The sequence below is a fragment of the Glycine soja genome, chromosome 3 (genome assembly GCF_004193775.1).
Source record: "Glycine soja cultivar W05 chromosome 3, ASM419377v2, whole genome shotgun sequence".
NCBI classification, from domain to species: Eukaryota; Viridiplantae; Streptophyta; class Magnoliopsida; order Fabales; family Fabaceae; genus Glycine; species Glycine soja.
In genome coordinates, this window is record NC_041004.1 from 4,715,052 (window position 1) to 4,730,739 (window position 15,688).

General features: G+C 33.6%; 1 protein-coding gene and 1 non-coding gene across 2 annotated transcripts; one reads left to right on the forward strand and one right to left on the reverse strand.

The window, feature by feature from the left end:
• Window positions 1-423: 423 nt before the first annotated feature.
• On the forward strand, window positions 424-4,614 carry LOC114404838 (probable serine/threonine-protein kinase MARK-B). The gene is made up of 3 exons (XM_028367592.1): window positions 424-527; window positions 3,208-3,355; window positions 4,384-4,614. Exons 1-3 carry the CDS (start codon window positions 424-426, stop codon window positions 4,612-4,614), a joined length of 483 nt encoding a protein of 160 aa, XP_028223393.1.
• A 10,987-nt stretch (window positions 4,615-15,601) lies between these two features.
• TRNAY-GUA lies at window positions 15,602-15,688 on the reverse strand. The gene is given in 2 exon segments: window positions 15,602-15,637; window positions 15,652-15,688. It is a non-coding gene; the product is annotated as a tRNA-Tyr (tRNA).

A 15,688-nucleotide genomic window follows, 5' to 3' on the forward strand; every position in this document is an offset into this window, starting at 1 on the left:
CTAATGAGACACAAGTTTTTACAAACCAAGCGATGTGGGACTAAGACCACACAAGTTTTACAGACTAAGCGATGTGGGACAAAGGAACTAAGACCACAAACTCTAACACTGCACCACGCAGCGCAAACCCACGCCGATCGTGGTCGTGGGGGAGGCGATGGCTCTGGTGGTGGAGGTAACGGCGACGAATACGATGGTCGTGGGAGGGAGGCAAGAGATGATCCAGGGGGCACAAGGTGGTGACTGAACACGTTAAGGAGAAGACGGGTACCACAATGGATGTTGTTGCTGCTCTCGAGAGGTAAGGTAGGGTCAAGTGGTGCTACAAGCTTCCGTGTAGTGTCTCCACTGCTGGTAAGCGGGACTAGCAAGGGTGCGGTGTGTTGTTGCGGCATGAGCGCGGGGCATGGCGGCAGAGTTGGCATGGTCGCGGGTGCGGTGAGCTTGGGTGACGGAGTCGGCTTGAGCGGCAGAGGCAGCGGCAGAGTCAGCGGCGTGGTCGGTCACTGGAGTAGCTCGTCTAAGGTGTAGGTGACATGGAGTTGATTAGAGGGAAGCTTGGCAATAGCTTCCTCAATGCGATCCAGATTAGATTGTGAACGGTTTGAGTCTATCATAGCAACTCTCAATGAAAGCACCAAATTGTTATGGTTGTTGAAGTTCCTGGAGTTCAAGGCCCATAATTCCTCCAAAGAAAGGATAAGATAAGGAAAATAAACTTTGATTTCTGCTTGGATTTTTGCATTACATGATTGTGTTATTTATAGGCAATGAAATGCTACAAATTCAAGTCATTTCTTGCATATTCTACAGAATATTCTAGCATTAACAGATTATGAAATTATCCTAACAGAAAGATGCTTTCATGGGGACAAGATAATTCCTTAGCTAATTATCGCGTGCCAGCTCAGCAATCCTGCTCCTATTCTGTTAGCGCTTGTCTCTTCATGGTTTGGTTTGTCTGATGGCTAATTCATAACATGAGCCGTTTGATATGTCGTGGAACGCTTGCCAAGGAAAAGGAGCAACAAATCAAACATATTCTTAATCTTTCCTACTTGTTTCACTTCTATAAAGAATTTTTCTATATTTCCTTTTCAGTCAGTTTTCCTCAAATTGTTCTAATGTTAAATGTGGGAATTTAAAATCCATTTTGGGATCTTCGTTGTCTTCAATTCTAAGTTAGTCCCATGTAAATTCTAATGATAGAATATAGTAATAGAAAGACGATTGTGTAAAATTGGATAGTGCTAAATTAAACATTGCTATTGGCAACTGACCCCATTTGAATTAGGAGTTTTCTATTTTAAATATGATCATAGTATCTATAAAATCTTTTAGGTCCTTTAAATGGATTTCAAACGTTCCACATTAACTCATTCTTACTAGCTAGTTTAATTGGTCTACAATTGTTTTCAACCTACTCATTGTGCTCAAGTCTAATTGATCACACAGCAATTGGTGATTCACAGGGCATTACCCTAAACAAAAAGAAGGAAAATAACAACTATAATAATAGTTTGATAATTCCAAATATCTTTATTGTGTCTTACTCCCTTCTTTTATTTGAAGATCTCAACTTCTTTCTTAAACCAAGTGATAAAATCTTGTGGTTTGAACTGAAGAGGTACCAAAGTAAAAATTCAAAATCTAACCGGATCAACAAGACTGTTGTTATAAACTAAATCATCTCTACTTGCAAACAGATAACAAATGCAGAGGTATGTTCAGATTATAAAAGCATCACAGTTAATTATGTTTGTGTAGAAAGATGATAGCTGGAAATTGACACCATCAGAAACATTCGTATATATATGGCCTGCAGATTTTCAACATTTGAAAATTCAAACGAATATGCTCACACCAATAAAATTAAATGAATTGAATTTAAATAAAAGAAATAATTTACTAACATAACATGACTGACAAATAACCTTGTCAAGCAAGTAGTGAGAGATTCAATCTAAAATTTGTGTTTATGAAAATATATTCATTGAGAAATACACGAATTCACCCAAAAAGAAATAATTTTCAAGATAAATAGAGGGGACCATGAAAATGTTCAAGGTAGGCGCTGAAAATTTTAGTGACTAGGTTGTCTCTATTCAGCGCGTTCCATGCCATTTGGAAGAAGAACCAACCCTTCCACCATTTATAGTCAAATATCAAATAACAATAAAAGTTTGATGACAAATTGCTTTATAGAGGAGTTTGACACAAATCACGAGTTGATTGTGTGCATTATAGAATTCCCATCACATAACAACAAACCAAGAAAAGACAATATACTATCGAAACATGGTAATATATCATTTTTGTCTGCCAATAGAAGCTAATGGGATTTCGATATTACTACATTTGTAGCCTTCGAATATCTTAAAAAGTAGTATTTGAAGTTCAAGTGTCTTTGAAACAACTCAACAAACACCATTTTGATATTAAAAAGAATAGGAGTTAGATAATTTCAGCAACACCTGTTTTGAAACGTGAATGATAAGTGTGCAACATTTCGTCACATATGTACATCCAAGTGAAGGATAAACCATACAAGGTAAACAAGAGAAGCACATACTTTTTCAACTCATTTTGAGTGAAAAACAATGTCTTAGGTACGACATTGAACGATAAATTTGGATCTGATAAATGGGATTTGAAGTTTTAATCTCAAAGTAAAAACATTATTACCTAGTCACTTAGCCGGCCAGAATTGGAAACCAATCCAGAATACTAAATACCATAAAAACTTCACAAACGTTACTGTAACTAATATTGATGTCCAGAAGGTACTAAAAGTGAAAGAGCTATTATAGTAGCATCACACTCCTATAAACATATTTTTTCTATTGATTAAAATTCACTAAAAATTATCGAATGAGGATAAATAATCATTAAAAATATGATTTTTAATAGATTTCAACCAATAAAATAGAGTGTGTTCTTAAAAGTGTATTTCTAACATTTCTCATTATAGTAATATTGATTTATTGGACAAGGTATAGCTGGACTCAATTGACATTGAGTGAGTTTCACAAGACATTTCAATTAACTTATCATTTTTTTAATTAATTGAAAAATCTGTTTGGCTGTTAGATAAATAAATTTTTTAATTAACTGAAAAATCTGTTGGATCATCCAATTAACTGAAAAAGGCCTTTTCAGAAGTGTACAAAATAATTAATGTATTTTGGAAACACCTTTCCGGAATAGGGGGGCATCAGTGCTGTCGTGCTTGGTGTTTGGTTCCACCACTTCGTCGAGGCTGCAAAAGACTTCTCCATTGCGGTTAAAGGATGAGGCATTTGTTGATAGCATGGACAAGGACAATGTTGAAGGGGAGGGAGTTGGTGGTGCAGGGGTATTTGTGTCCATTCAAGTCTTTTGGGGTGCATGAAGCAAAAAGGGAGGTGTATGAAGCAAAAGCCTAAAAATTGTAAGATTGATGATTTTTGCCAATTATAAGACCTAGAAATTGTCTTTTTTCTTTTTTCTTCTTTTTTCAATACTATTCTTGATAGTCAAGATGGTCAAGGAGAATCCTATTAATTCTCCTCCACTATTTCAATGCGAAGAAGATCCACTAGATCATCAATAGCATCGTGCTCCCCACCATAATGTATTAGGCCACTCACACCGTATCGGGATCTATTAGCTTTGTTAACATCATTAAATCATTGTCAATATTTCTCTTCTATTGCTTCTTCTTAATCTTAACTTGTTCCTTATTTTCTAGGATTTCAAATCTAATATGCTCTTATATGTATGATTGTAGGTTGCTGCATTACATTTATAATAGATTTCAATCCCCTAATTTGGTCAAGGAAATCGGCGGGCAAATTATTTTTGGAAATATAGTTACTTTATTTTTATTTTTTTGAAAGGCAAAACACATTTTATTTCAAGATTATTTAATACAAGATGTGTAAAATCAGGTCGAAAGAAACAATACATACCAAAGGTCTACAAATAGCTGACTATAATAAACCTTACATCGAAAAACATACAAAAGACACAAAAACTTCCCAAACTAATACAAACAACTAATTTGGGAATTCAGAAACTACTTTGCAAATGCCAAATGTTGGAATATAGTTACTTTATGAATGTTCATTAATTAACATTAACAAACAAATGTTTTTGTAATAGGTTGCTACTTATGAGTGTATTATGAGACTGTTAAGTGTATTTAGCATATTTCATTATGTATTCAGACTAAAAATGTATTTAAATTTTGTTGTTTTCTCTATTCATTTCTCCAATCTCAGCAAAAGCATAGAAGGTTTCTAAGAATTCATCAGTGAGCACTTGTTTTACTCAAATATAACACAACCTCTAAAATGGAGACTCTTTTAAGTAAGTGAGTCATCCCCTTGGAAAACCGCACAGCTCAACCATATATGCATTTACACGCTTCAAGTATCACAAACAACAGAAAATGCACGACGAACTCTTCCAAGTGGTCGCAGCCGGAAGTACTTTCGGCAAATCGTATCCGCCGTGAGACACTATCACTGGCATGACATGTACCATTGCGATTTAAAGCTCGACAACATTCTCCTCGACAAAGACATGAACCTCAAGGTCTCCGACTTTGGATTAGGCGCATTGAGGAGCTAGATTCGACACGACGACATCTTGCACCTATGAAGCACAGACACTCCAATCTCTTGTCGTGTTCGGTGTTTGACACGCGTCCGTGTCAGTGTCCGACACCGACACGACACCCATACTACGTTCTATATTTTGGATATTATAGGTGTCTGTGTCGTGTTCGGTGTCCATGTCGGTGTCGGTGCTTCATAGTATTGCATACTTTGTGTGGGACCCCTACTTACATGGCGCCCGAGATTCTCACGAGGAAGGTGTACGATGGTGCCAGCATGGACATGTGATTTTTAATAGATTTCAACCAATAAAATGAAGTGTGTTCTTAAGAGTGTATTTCTAACATTTCTCATTATAGTAATATTGTTTTATTGGACAAGGTATAGCCGGACTCAATTGACATTGAGTGAGTTTCATAAGACATTTCAATTAACACCATTTTTTTTAATTAATTGAAAAATCTGTTTGGCTGTTAGATAAATAAATTTTTTAATAAACTGAAAAATCTGTCGGACCATCCAATTAACCTTTTCAGAAGTGTACAAAATAATTAATGTATTTTGGAAAGACCTTTCTTGAATAGGGGGGCACCAGTGCTGTCGGGCTTGGTGTTTGGTTGCACCACTTCGTCGAGGCTGCAAAACACTTCTCCATTGCGGTTGAAGGATGAGCCATTTGTTGATAGCATGGACAAGGACAATGTTGAAGGGGAGGGAGTTGGTGGTGCAGGGGTATTTGTGTCCATTCAAGTCTTTTGGGGTGCATGAAGCAAAAAGGAGGTGTATGAAGCAAAAGCCTAAAAATTGTAAGGTTGATGATTTTTGCCAATGATAAGACTTAGAAATTGTCTTTTTTTTTTCAATACTATTCTTGATAGTCAAGATGGTCGAGGAGAATCCTATTAATTCTCCTCCACTATTTCAATGCGAAGAAGATCCACTAGATCATCAATAGCATCGTGCTCCCCACCATAATGTATTAGGCCACTCACACTGCATCGGGATCTATTAGCTTTGTTAACATCATTAAATCATTGTCAATATTTCTCTTCTATTGCTTCTTCTTAATCTTAACTTGTTCCTTATTTTCTAGGATTTCAAATCTAATATGCTCTTATATGTATGATTGTAGGTTGCTGCATTACAATTATAATAGATTTCAATCCCCTAATTTGGTCAAGGAAATCGGCGGGCAAATTATTTTTGGAAATATAGTTACTTTATTTTTATTTTTTTGAAAGGCAAAACACATTTTATTTCAAGATTATTTAACACAAGATGTGTAAAATCAGGTCGAAAGAAACAATACATAGCAAAGGTCTACAGATAGCTGACCATAATAAGCCTTACATCGAAAAACATACAAAAGACAAAAACTTCCCAAACTAATACAAACAACTAATTTGGGAATTCAGAAACAAATTTGCAAATGCCAAATGTTGAAATATAGTTACTTTATGAATGTTCATTAATTAACATTAACAAACAAATGTTTTTGTAATAGGTTGCTACTGATAAGTGTACTATGAGACTGTAAGTGTATTTAGCATATTTCATTATGTATTCAGACTAAAAATGTATTCAAATTTTGTTGTTTTCTCTATTCGTTTCTCCAATCTCAGCAAAAGCATAGAAGGTTTCTAAGAATTCATCAGTGAGCACTTGTTTTACTCAATATAACACAACCTCTGAAATGCAAACTCTTTTAAGTAAGTGAGTCATCCCCTTTGGAAACCGCACGGCTCAACCAAGCATTTACGCGCTTCAAGTATCACCAACAATAGAAAACGCACGACGAACTCTTCCAAGTGGTCACAGCCGAAAATACTTTCGGCAAATCGTATCCGCCGTGAGACACTATCACTGGCACGGCGTGTACCATCGCGATTTAAAGCTCGACAACATTCTCCTCGACGAAGACATGAACCTCAAGGTCTCCGACACGACGGCATATTGCACACTTTGTGTGGGACCCCTACTTACATGGCGCCCGAGATTCTCACGAGGAAGCGATACGACGGTGACAACACGGACGTGTGGTTGTGCGGCATCGTTTTGTTTGCACTCGACGTTGGGTACTTACCATTCATTTAATGATTACAATGTGACAATTTTATATTGGAAGATCTATAGGGGACAATTTAGGTTCCCGAGGTGTATCGAGTGAACTCAAGAATCTCGTAACAAGGTTGTTGGACATGAATCCTGAGACAAAAATCATGTTAGATAAGATCATGCAAGATACATGGTTCAATCGGGTCAGGTATGTGAATAACTTGACCCGACTTGAGATTCGAGAAGGGAATCAGGTTGTAACAAAGAGTTTGAATGCATTTGATTTGATATCTTTCTCGCTCGGGGTTGACATTTCGAGTTTGTTTACTAACCCAGAGTATTTGGATTCGACCGATTGAACAGCCAGAGAGCGTAACTGTGATGGTGATGGAAAATATGACGGTGAAGAAGGATGAGAACAGGTTCAAGGGGGTGAGGATAGAAGGTGATGAGAATCATGAAACTGGCCAAATACAGGCTAAAGGCCCAAGTGGAGAATGACGAAGGCCTAAGTGGAGAAGGACAAAGCCCCCGAGTGGAGAAAGATGAAGGCCCAAGTAGAGAAGGATGAAGGCCCAGAGGCAGAGACACTATCAAGACAATTAATTGTTGCTAAAGGCCCAAACTAATTTGAAGGCCCAAGTTAAATATGTTTTTAGTTATAATTTTTATTTATTGTAGTTTTGGCCCAACCTATTTAGAAGGCCCATGTCTATTTTTATCTTTTTGTTCAGATACACTATAAGTATTGGTTTTTATTTTCAATAAAAAAAAACTTTTGGCATTTTGATAAATTTGGTGAGAGTTTCTCTCCGGGTTCCTTGTTGAACCAATTATCAGACTTATCAAGGTAATCCTTGTGGCGTCTACCCTGACTTATCTTCCTTCACTGGAAGTGGCGTCTACCCAGACTTATCTTCCCTCACCGGAAGTGGCGTCTACCCAGACTTATCTTCCTTCACCGGAAGTGGCGTCTACCCTGACTTATCTTCCTTCACTGGAAGTGGCGTCAACCAAAAACTCTACAGCCTGTATCAAGCGATCCACCCCGTAAGGTTCACATCATCTGGTATCAGAGCTTCAGCTCTTAATACAGGTTCTATCTTATCCTATTATTTTTCTTTGTAATTTGTCCAGGTTCGTGTTTTGTCCTTGTTCTGTTATTTGTTTTCTTGTTTGCGTCTTGTTGCGTTCTTGTTTGTGTCTTTGTTTCGTTCTTGTTCTTGTCACGTTTGTGTTCTTGTTGTTGTTCTTGTTTCTAGTGTCTTTCAGACTTTGTGTCATAAAAAAAAAATTGTTTAGGTTCTGTTTCAAGTAAAAAAAAAAGTTGCAGAAATTTTGAAAAAAAAAGAGAAGAAAAGAAGAAAGAGAAAAAAGAGAAAGTGGGTGTTTGATCTTTGAACACGAAATTGAGGCATTTAGAGGTGTTTTTTGGAAAGAAAATCGTGGAACAAATCCCCTTATCTAGATTCTCCTCTGAATTCTGAGCGTTTTGATATATAGTGGGCCTCAAACGGACAACCGTAGCAAAAGTTATGAGCATTTGAAGTTTACTTGTCATATCTGTTATCTTATCTGTTATCCTATCTGTTATCTTATTTGTTATCATATGTGTTATCCAAATTAAATTTAATTTGTTATCCAAATCTGATCTATTATCCAAATCAAATCAAATCAAATTTTGTTATCCAAATCAGATTTGTTATCAAAATCTAATCTATTATCCAAATCAAATCCAATCTGCTATCCAAATCAAGTCCAAGTTGTTATCCCAAATCAAATCTGTTACTCGGATAATTATATTGTCTTTCCTTTTATTTTATATTACCTTGTGTGTCTAATTCGATCCATCCAGGAACTTAAGAGGGAGTGAGTGGTAAAAGGCAAGAGTGAAAACATCACACAAAAGCCTATATTGAGAGCATCAAACACGAGTGAACTACCATCAAAGAGAGAAACACGTGAGTAGAGTATGGTGAGGTCCTGAATTTTATTTTTTTTTAATTTACTGCAAAATTCTTTGTTCCTTAATCATGGCAAGAGCTGGTGACAATGGTGGTATATATCATCAACTGGACGAATATCAGCGCTTATTTCTGGACGCGTGGACTACACAAATGCAACGTTTGTTAAACCGTAACAAAGAAGAGCCCTACAGACGAATAGCCAAATCTTCCTCGTTTGCTCTTAAACCTCTATCCCCTAGAGAAGTGTGTGATGGCCAAATCAGAATGAGAGAAAAGAGAGAACAAGAGAAAGAAAATAGTGAGGCACCACAAAGGAATATGAAAAAGAAGAGTGATACACCCGAGGAAAAGAGTGATACACAAGAGAGAGAGAGTGATAATTCTAATCAGTTAACTATTTATGTTTCTCCTAGTGTTCAACCCTTGTTGCAGGAATTTAAAGATGTCTTTCCCAAGGAGATTCCTCATGGACTGCCACCTTCAAGAAGCATAGAACATCAAGTTGATCTCCTTCTAGAAGCTTCATTGCCTAACAAGCCAACTTACAACAGCAAGCCCCAAGAGACTGAGCATAAGGATGCACAGGTCAAAGTTGAGCATGTGAAAAGATTGTATGACCAAGTGAAGGTGCAAATTGCAAAGAAGAATGAAAGTTATACTAAGCAAGCCAACAAGAAAAGGAAGGAAGTGGTACTTGAACCTGGTGATGATCCTGGACATTTGAGGGCAAATGTTTTCCAAGAAGGAGGGAATGATGAGAATCATGAAACTGGTCAAATACAGGCTAAAGGCCCAAGTGGAGAAGGACGAAGGCCTAAGTGGAGAAGGACAAAGCCCCCGAGTGGAGAAGGATGAAGGCCCAAGTAGAGAAGGATGAAGGCCCAGAGGCAGAGACACTATCAAGACAATTAATTGTTGCTGAAGGCCCAAACTAATTTGAAGGCCCAAGTTAAATATGTTTTTAGTTATAATTTTTATTTATTGTAATTTTGGCCCAACCTGTTTAGAAGGCCCATGTCTATTTTTATCTTTTTGTTCAGATACACTATAAGTATTGGGTTTTATTTCCAATAAAAAAACTTTTGGCATTTTCATAAAATTTGGTGAGAGTTTCTCTCTGGGTTCCTTGTTGAACCAATATCAGACTTATCAAGGTAATCCTTGTGGCGTCTACCCTGACTTATCTTCCTTCACCGGAAGTGGCGTCTACCCAGACTTATCTTCCTTCACCGGAAGTGGCGTCTACCTTGACTTATCTTCCTTCACTGGAAGTGGCGTCATTCAAACCTTCGTAGCCTGTATCAAATGATCTGCCCCGTAAGATTCACATCAGAAGGGTTGGATGGGAGTTTTGTGATTGTGGTTGGGTTTTACTGGTTAACGGATGAATTGGTCATAATTGAGGTAAGGAGGAGAGAGAAAAAAAAAGAAGGAAGTGGGGCACGGTTTTGGAGAGATGTGTTGAGGCTTTGGCTCATTACCCGGTAACTTCAAATTATTTGTCAAAATATTTGGCTTAGATGATGATTCCCTACTTTTGCTTGGTCTAATTATGTGAAATATTATGTATCACATTGTGTAACTACTACCTAACTGTAGTTTTCTTAAATAATAAAAAAAAAACTAAGTGTAGTTACTATGCCAAACATCAACAAAGATTTTAGAGATTATTGTATAATTTATTTATTCTTTTACTTTTCCAATCAATAAAAAATTATACTAGCTAGGTGTAATTTTTTAAATGATTATTATAAAAGTTAATAATAAGTTTATTATATGTGATTACTTGTGATGAAATGCTAATATAAAAAGCCTTCATGCATTTTGAATTTGATTCTCTTTGGTTTTTTTTTTCGTGAATATACTCTCTTCTATTTTATCCCAATATACACTTTATAATTTAATTCATAATCTACATTACGTTGGACTTTGTGTCTTGATTCCCTGTAAAATGGGCGTGGCCAAAAAAATCTCATAGCTACAAACTCAAATAAATGTAAATATATTTTCTCTCCTTTTTGTTTTTTTTAATTTAAAATATTATAAAAAAATTAATTAGTTTTAAAATTAATTATTTATTAAATTAAATTTTATAATTTTTTTTATTTTTTTAAAAGAAAAATATACAGATAAAGAAAAATAAAAAAAATTGGACAAAATTATGGTACAATTTTTTAGTTACTTTGTATGTAATTTTGTAGTTAAATTTATGTGTTGTTGATATTTTTTTTGTTATATTCATTAATTAAAAAATAATAAAATTAGTTAGTAGTATTAGAACAAATTAAAAAACATAGTGAAGAAATAATTGATATATCTATCTTATACAATAGATATAAAATTTCCAAAGTGTAGTAACTGAGATAATAGTAAAAAATAATGAAACATAATAAAAGATGTGGATTGAACGGAAAAGTAGAAAAAAATGTAGAATTTGTCGGCAACATGGTCATAACAGAAATAATTATCCTAACATATCTTCATCTTAAATTTTTCCTTAGCCAAGTGTAATTGTTTAAGTATTTTATTGATAATGCAATATAATGTTCTTCTATAAATAAATTGTTAAACAAAAAGTCTTATAATTTTTAATTAAATCTAATGACATAAACAAGCTAATTATATTTAGTAATATAATTATATTAAAAATAATTATATTAGAAAATTCAAATTTTAAATAAAAATATTCACCTAAGTAAATTAAATAATAAAACAAAAATAATTATATTTAATGATATCATTTTCTTTAAAAAAATAAAAATAAAATTATAAAATTTAATTTAATAAATAAGTAATTTTAAAATCAATTAAAAAATTATAATATAATATTTATATTTTATAATATTTTAAATTTAAAAAAAAGAAAAAGAAAAGAGAGAGTGTATTCACGTTCATTTGAGTTTGAGATCTCTTTGTTTAGTTTATTTTATAAAGTGGTGTAAATTAAGACAGAAAAATAGTGTAGATTGAGAATTAAATTACAAACGAATATATATTGAAAAAAAAAAATAGGAGAAAGAGTGTATTAAAAAAAACAATTTTCTTTAATTTATTTGTTTTGTAGTTATGCGTATGGATTATTAATTGGATTCAAGCTAGTCCCTGTAACTTCTACGTTTCATCTTGTTAGGACATGAAAATCTTGGATTTGGAACGTTGAAAACGCAAGGTTAAACACCCGTTTCATTATTTAAATAACTAATTTGGTAAGAAAATGATAAGCGGTTGAAGTTTTTTCCTGAGATGGATAACAAGTTTGAAAGCATGCCACATGCTATTATAGTAAGTTCATGGTTACGGGTTAAAAGCTATAGGGTCCACTACATTTTTATTCAATTACTATGCCTTTCTCTATCAAACCACATAAACTTTATGCAAATTATGCTTGATTAATAATTTGATTGTTAATTAGAGCACTGTCTTTTAAATGAGACACAGACAAATTCTTTTATTTGTTGTGTTCTCTCTAATATAATGTAATGAAAACGGAATCTGTTAATGTAAAAAGTGATAAGCGGTTGAACTTAATTTTTACCTGAGATGGAAGACAAGTTTGGAAGCATGCATCACGCTATAATGATAAACAACACAATTAGGAAGGTTAGGTCCACTCTTACATCATTTGTATTTTATTATTATGCCTTTCCCTTGTCAAACCACATGTATTGATGAACTTAATTTATGCAAATTAACTAGTTGTGAATGATTAATAATTTGATGATTAGAGCACTAACTTAAAAATATGAGACGCGTAGACGAGATTCTTTTATTTGTTTATTCAGCTCTCTAATATAATGTAATAAAAAAAATAGGAATCTCTTATAAGACAAATGGAATACAAGCTTATATGAAAGCGACGCCATATCGAACTGCCCCTCCACTTATCCTGAACCTAAAGACAGACCTTTACTACTAGAAAAGGCAGTTTCAACGGAATCTGATCAATGAAGGGTTTTTGTAGCATCGTCGTTGATGAAGAAGTTAATATTACAAAAATGTCACCGTGCAAGAAACTACTACGAGTTTGCACAATCGATGTAAAATGTGTATCATAAATTGGGCTTTTTCTAGTAGTGCTTGGAACAAGCATAGTTAGTTTTGTTGTGAAGTATATATGACTATATGTTGTTCATTCGTTATTTTGAAATACATCTTTATATATTTGCCAGTTTCTTGCAGTGTGACTAATTTTTTTGTCTCATTTTTTCCTCCTATATATTTTCATATGAATTACTTTTATAATTTAGTCAAACATTTTTTACAACGTACATCAATTCGTTGAGCAATGAGCTTAAGTGCATAACACTTGGCAAGGTTATAGGTTCCCTTGCTGTTTCTAAACGATTTAGTCAAAAATCACAATTGCATGCACCATGCAAATTGTATAAGTAATTTTGAAAGAAACTCCTTTTTAAATATATGACAATAATATCAAAATTCATACTTAAAACTTCAACTTATTTTGCCTAAAGCTTAAACCCAAAATAAAAGTTAGAATTTTATATTGAGGTGACGAAAGCACCTATGACAACAAGAGATTTTGAGAGTAATGTAACATTATGAGATTCACCAAAAACTAGTTAAAATCTTAAAATGGGATCTTATTTTGAAATGTTCCTATCAAGATTGACATCTTATGAAACCAATGCACATGCGCAAAAGAGTATTTTGATATCTTAATCCAATGAATCAACTTCAAAGAAAGAGATTATTCCTTATCATATAAGCAAGTTATAATACCAAATTCAACTTGTAATTTTCTTAAAAGTAACTTATGCTACTTGGATGTTTTGAGGAGTTATGAAATCATTAAAACCTAATGCCATAAGGGAAAAGTTATTATCTTAATCAATACTCCACAACGTACGTACATATGTTTGTAAAACAATTTATTTTTGGTACTTGCTTGTACTACTTTTCTTAAGTTTTTTTTTATTTAAAAAAAAGGACATTGTTCATGAGACTAGTGCCCTTATAGTCCTCAACAAAATGGTACAGTTGAAAGAAAAAACCAAACACTAAAAGAAATTATGAATGCTATGCTTTTAAGTTATGGAATGTCTAACCATATGTGGCAGAAGCGGTACCGTCTGCATGTTTTATACTAAATAGAATCTCTCATAAATGACTTGAAAAGACACCCTACCATATATGGAAGGGATTTGATCCTAACTTAGTTTTTTGAAAGTGTGGGGATGTTTGGCTAAGGTAAGCATACCTGATTTCAAGAGGACTAACATTGGAACCAAAACTTTTGATTGTGCATTTATTGAATATGCTGAAAATAATATTGCATGTAGATTCCTATGTTTAAGTGATAATTCTATATGTGAATCTAGAAATGCATAATTTTTTGAGCTAGTGTGTCCATTAAAGAAATGTGTTGGTGATGTAGTTGGTTCTTCTCATACTATTTCGATGTCTTTCTCTTTACATGCTTCTTCCTCCTTTTTAAATAAATCAAATTGATGAACCTAGGAGAAACAAAAGGCAAAGAGTAGAAAATAGTTTTGGACCCGACTTTGTTATTGCATTCTTGATTGAAATCAATGATGTTGATAAAATAAATGTTGTTTGGTGTCTACTTTCTTGATTGAGAAAGATCCTAAATCCTATATATAATGTGGCAGTAACTTATATTGATGCTAACTTTTGGAAAGAAGCAATTAAAAGTGAATTAGATTCTATCATGTCTAATCATACACTAGATTTGGTTGAGTTGCCTAAGGGATGTAAATCAATTAAATATAAACGAATCTTTAGAAAGAAACTAAGGACTAATGAAATCATTGACAAATTCAAGATTAGACTAGTAGTTGCGGGTTACACACAAAAGAAAGACATTGACTTTTTCATACATACTCTCTGGTTACCAAGATTGCCAATATATGTTCTCTAGTTGCCTTGGTTGTTATTCATGATATGGTAGTACATCAAATGGACATATAAACAACTTTTCTCAACGGTGACTTGAAAAAAGAAATATATGTGGTACAACCTAAGGATTCGGTGGTAGAGGGTTAGGGGAAAAAAGTGTGTAAAATTAAGAAAATATTTGTATAACCTTAAACAAGCTCTTAAACAATGATATGAAAAGTTTGATATGACTTTACTGAGTGATGATTATGTTGTTAATTAATTCCATCTAATTTTTGTGTTTACTCCAAATTGATTGGACAAGAATGTGTAATAATATATTTGTATGTTGGTGACATGCTAATTTGTTAGGAGTCATGAGATGCAAAATTTCTCTTTTCTTCTCCTCTATATATATTTTAGAGCTATGTTTTCTCCTCTTTTCTAGTTTTCTTATTCATAATCTAGACATTTGATCTATGTTTTCTATAGTCTGATACGAATCCACGTGTTTATAGGCTCATTTTGTTAATCTTGGAGACCAGTTAATAGTTAAAATTTACATCGAGATCTAATCGAATTTTACTTTCATGACAATGATTTCCATGATTCAACGGACATCTTTGACAAATGTTTTTGTTTTTGTTTGTACTACTCGTCTTTATTTTCTAAGATAGTTTTCAAAATTAAATACATAAATTTTGATCTAATTTAATAAAAATAATTCTTAATTTTATCAGTTCTTAATTTTTACGATTTAGTTTACATTAAATTAAGTTAACTTACAAACACTTGAGGATATGGACTGTTCTTGAATTTTGTCCACCTAAAATATCTTATCCACTATTGCATGCACGTACGATGATGTTGTTATGATTTTTGTTTGATTATATAAAGTTCATGTAAATTGGTACAGCTTGTAAAGATTATTCAGAAAAGAAAAACTTGTAAAGACATTAAGACAATAACGATTTAAGATTTCTGAGATTCGTTTCGTGACCATTTTGAGAAATACAAATAAGCAAAACCCTCTGATTCAATTCAGCAAAAAAAAATAAAAAAATAAAAAAAAATCCTCTGATTCCTATTTATTTCACTAATTACTAAAAAAATTTAAAAAATTCCGACCTGCCGGATTCGAACCAGCGACCTAAGGATGTCTGTTTAAACAACTACAGTCCTCCGCTCTACCAACTGAGCTAAGGTCGG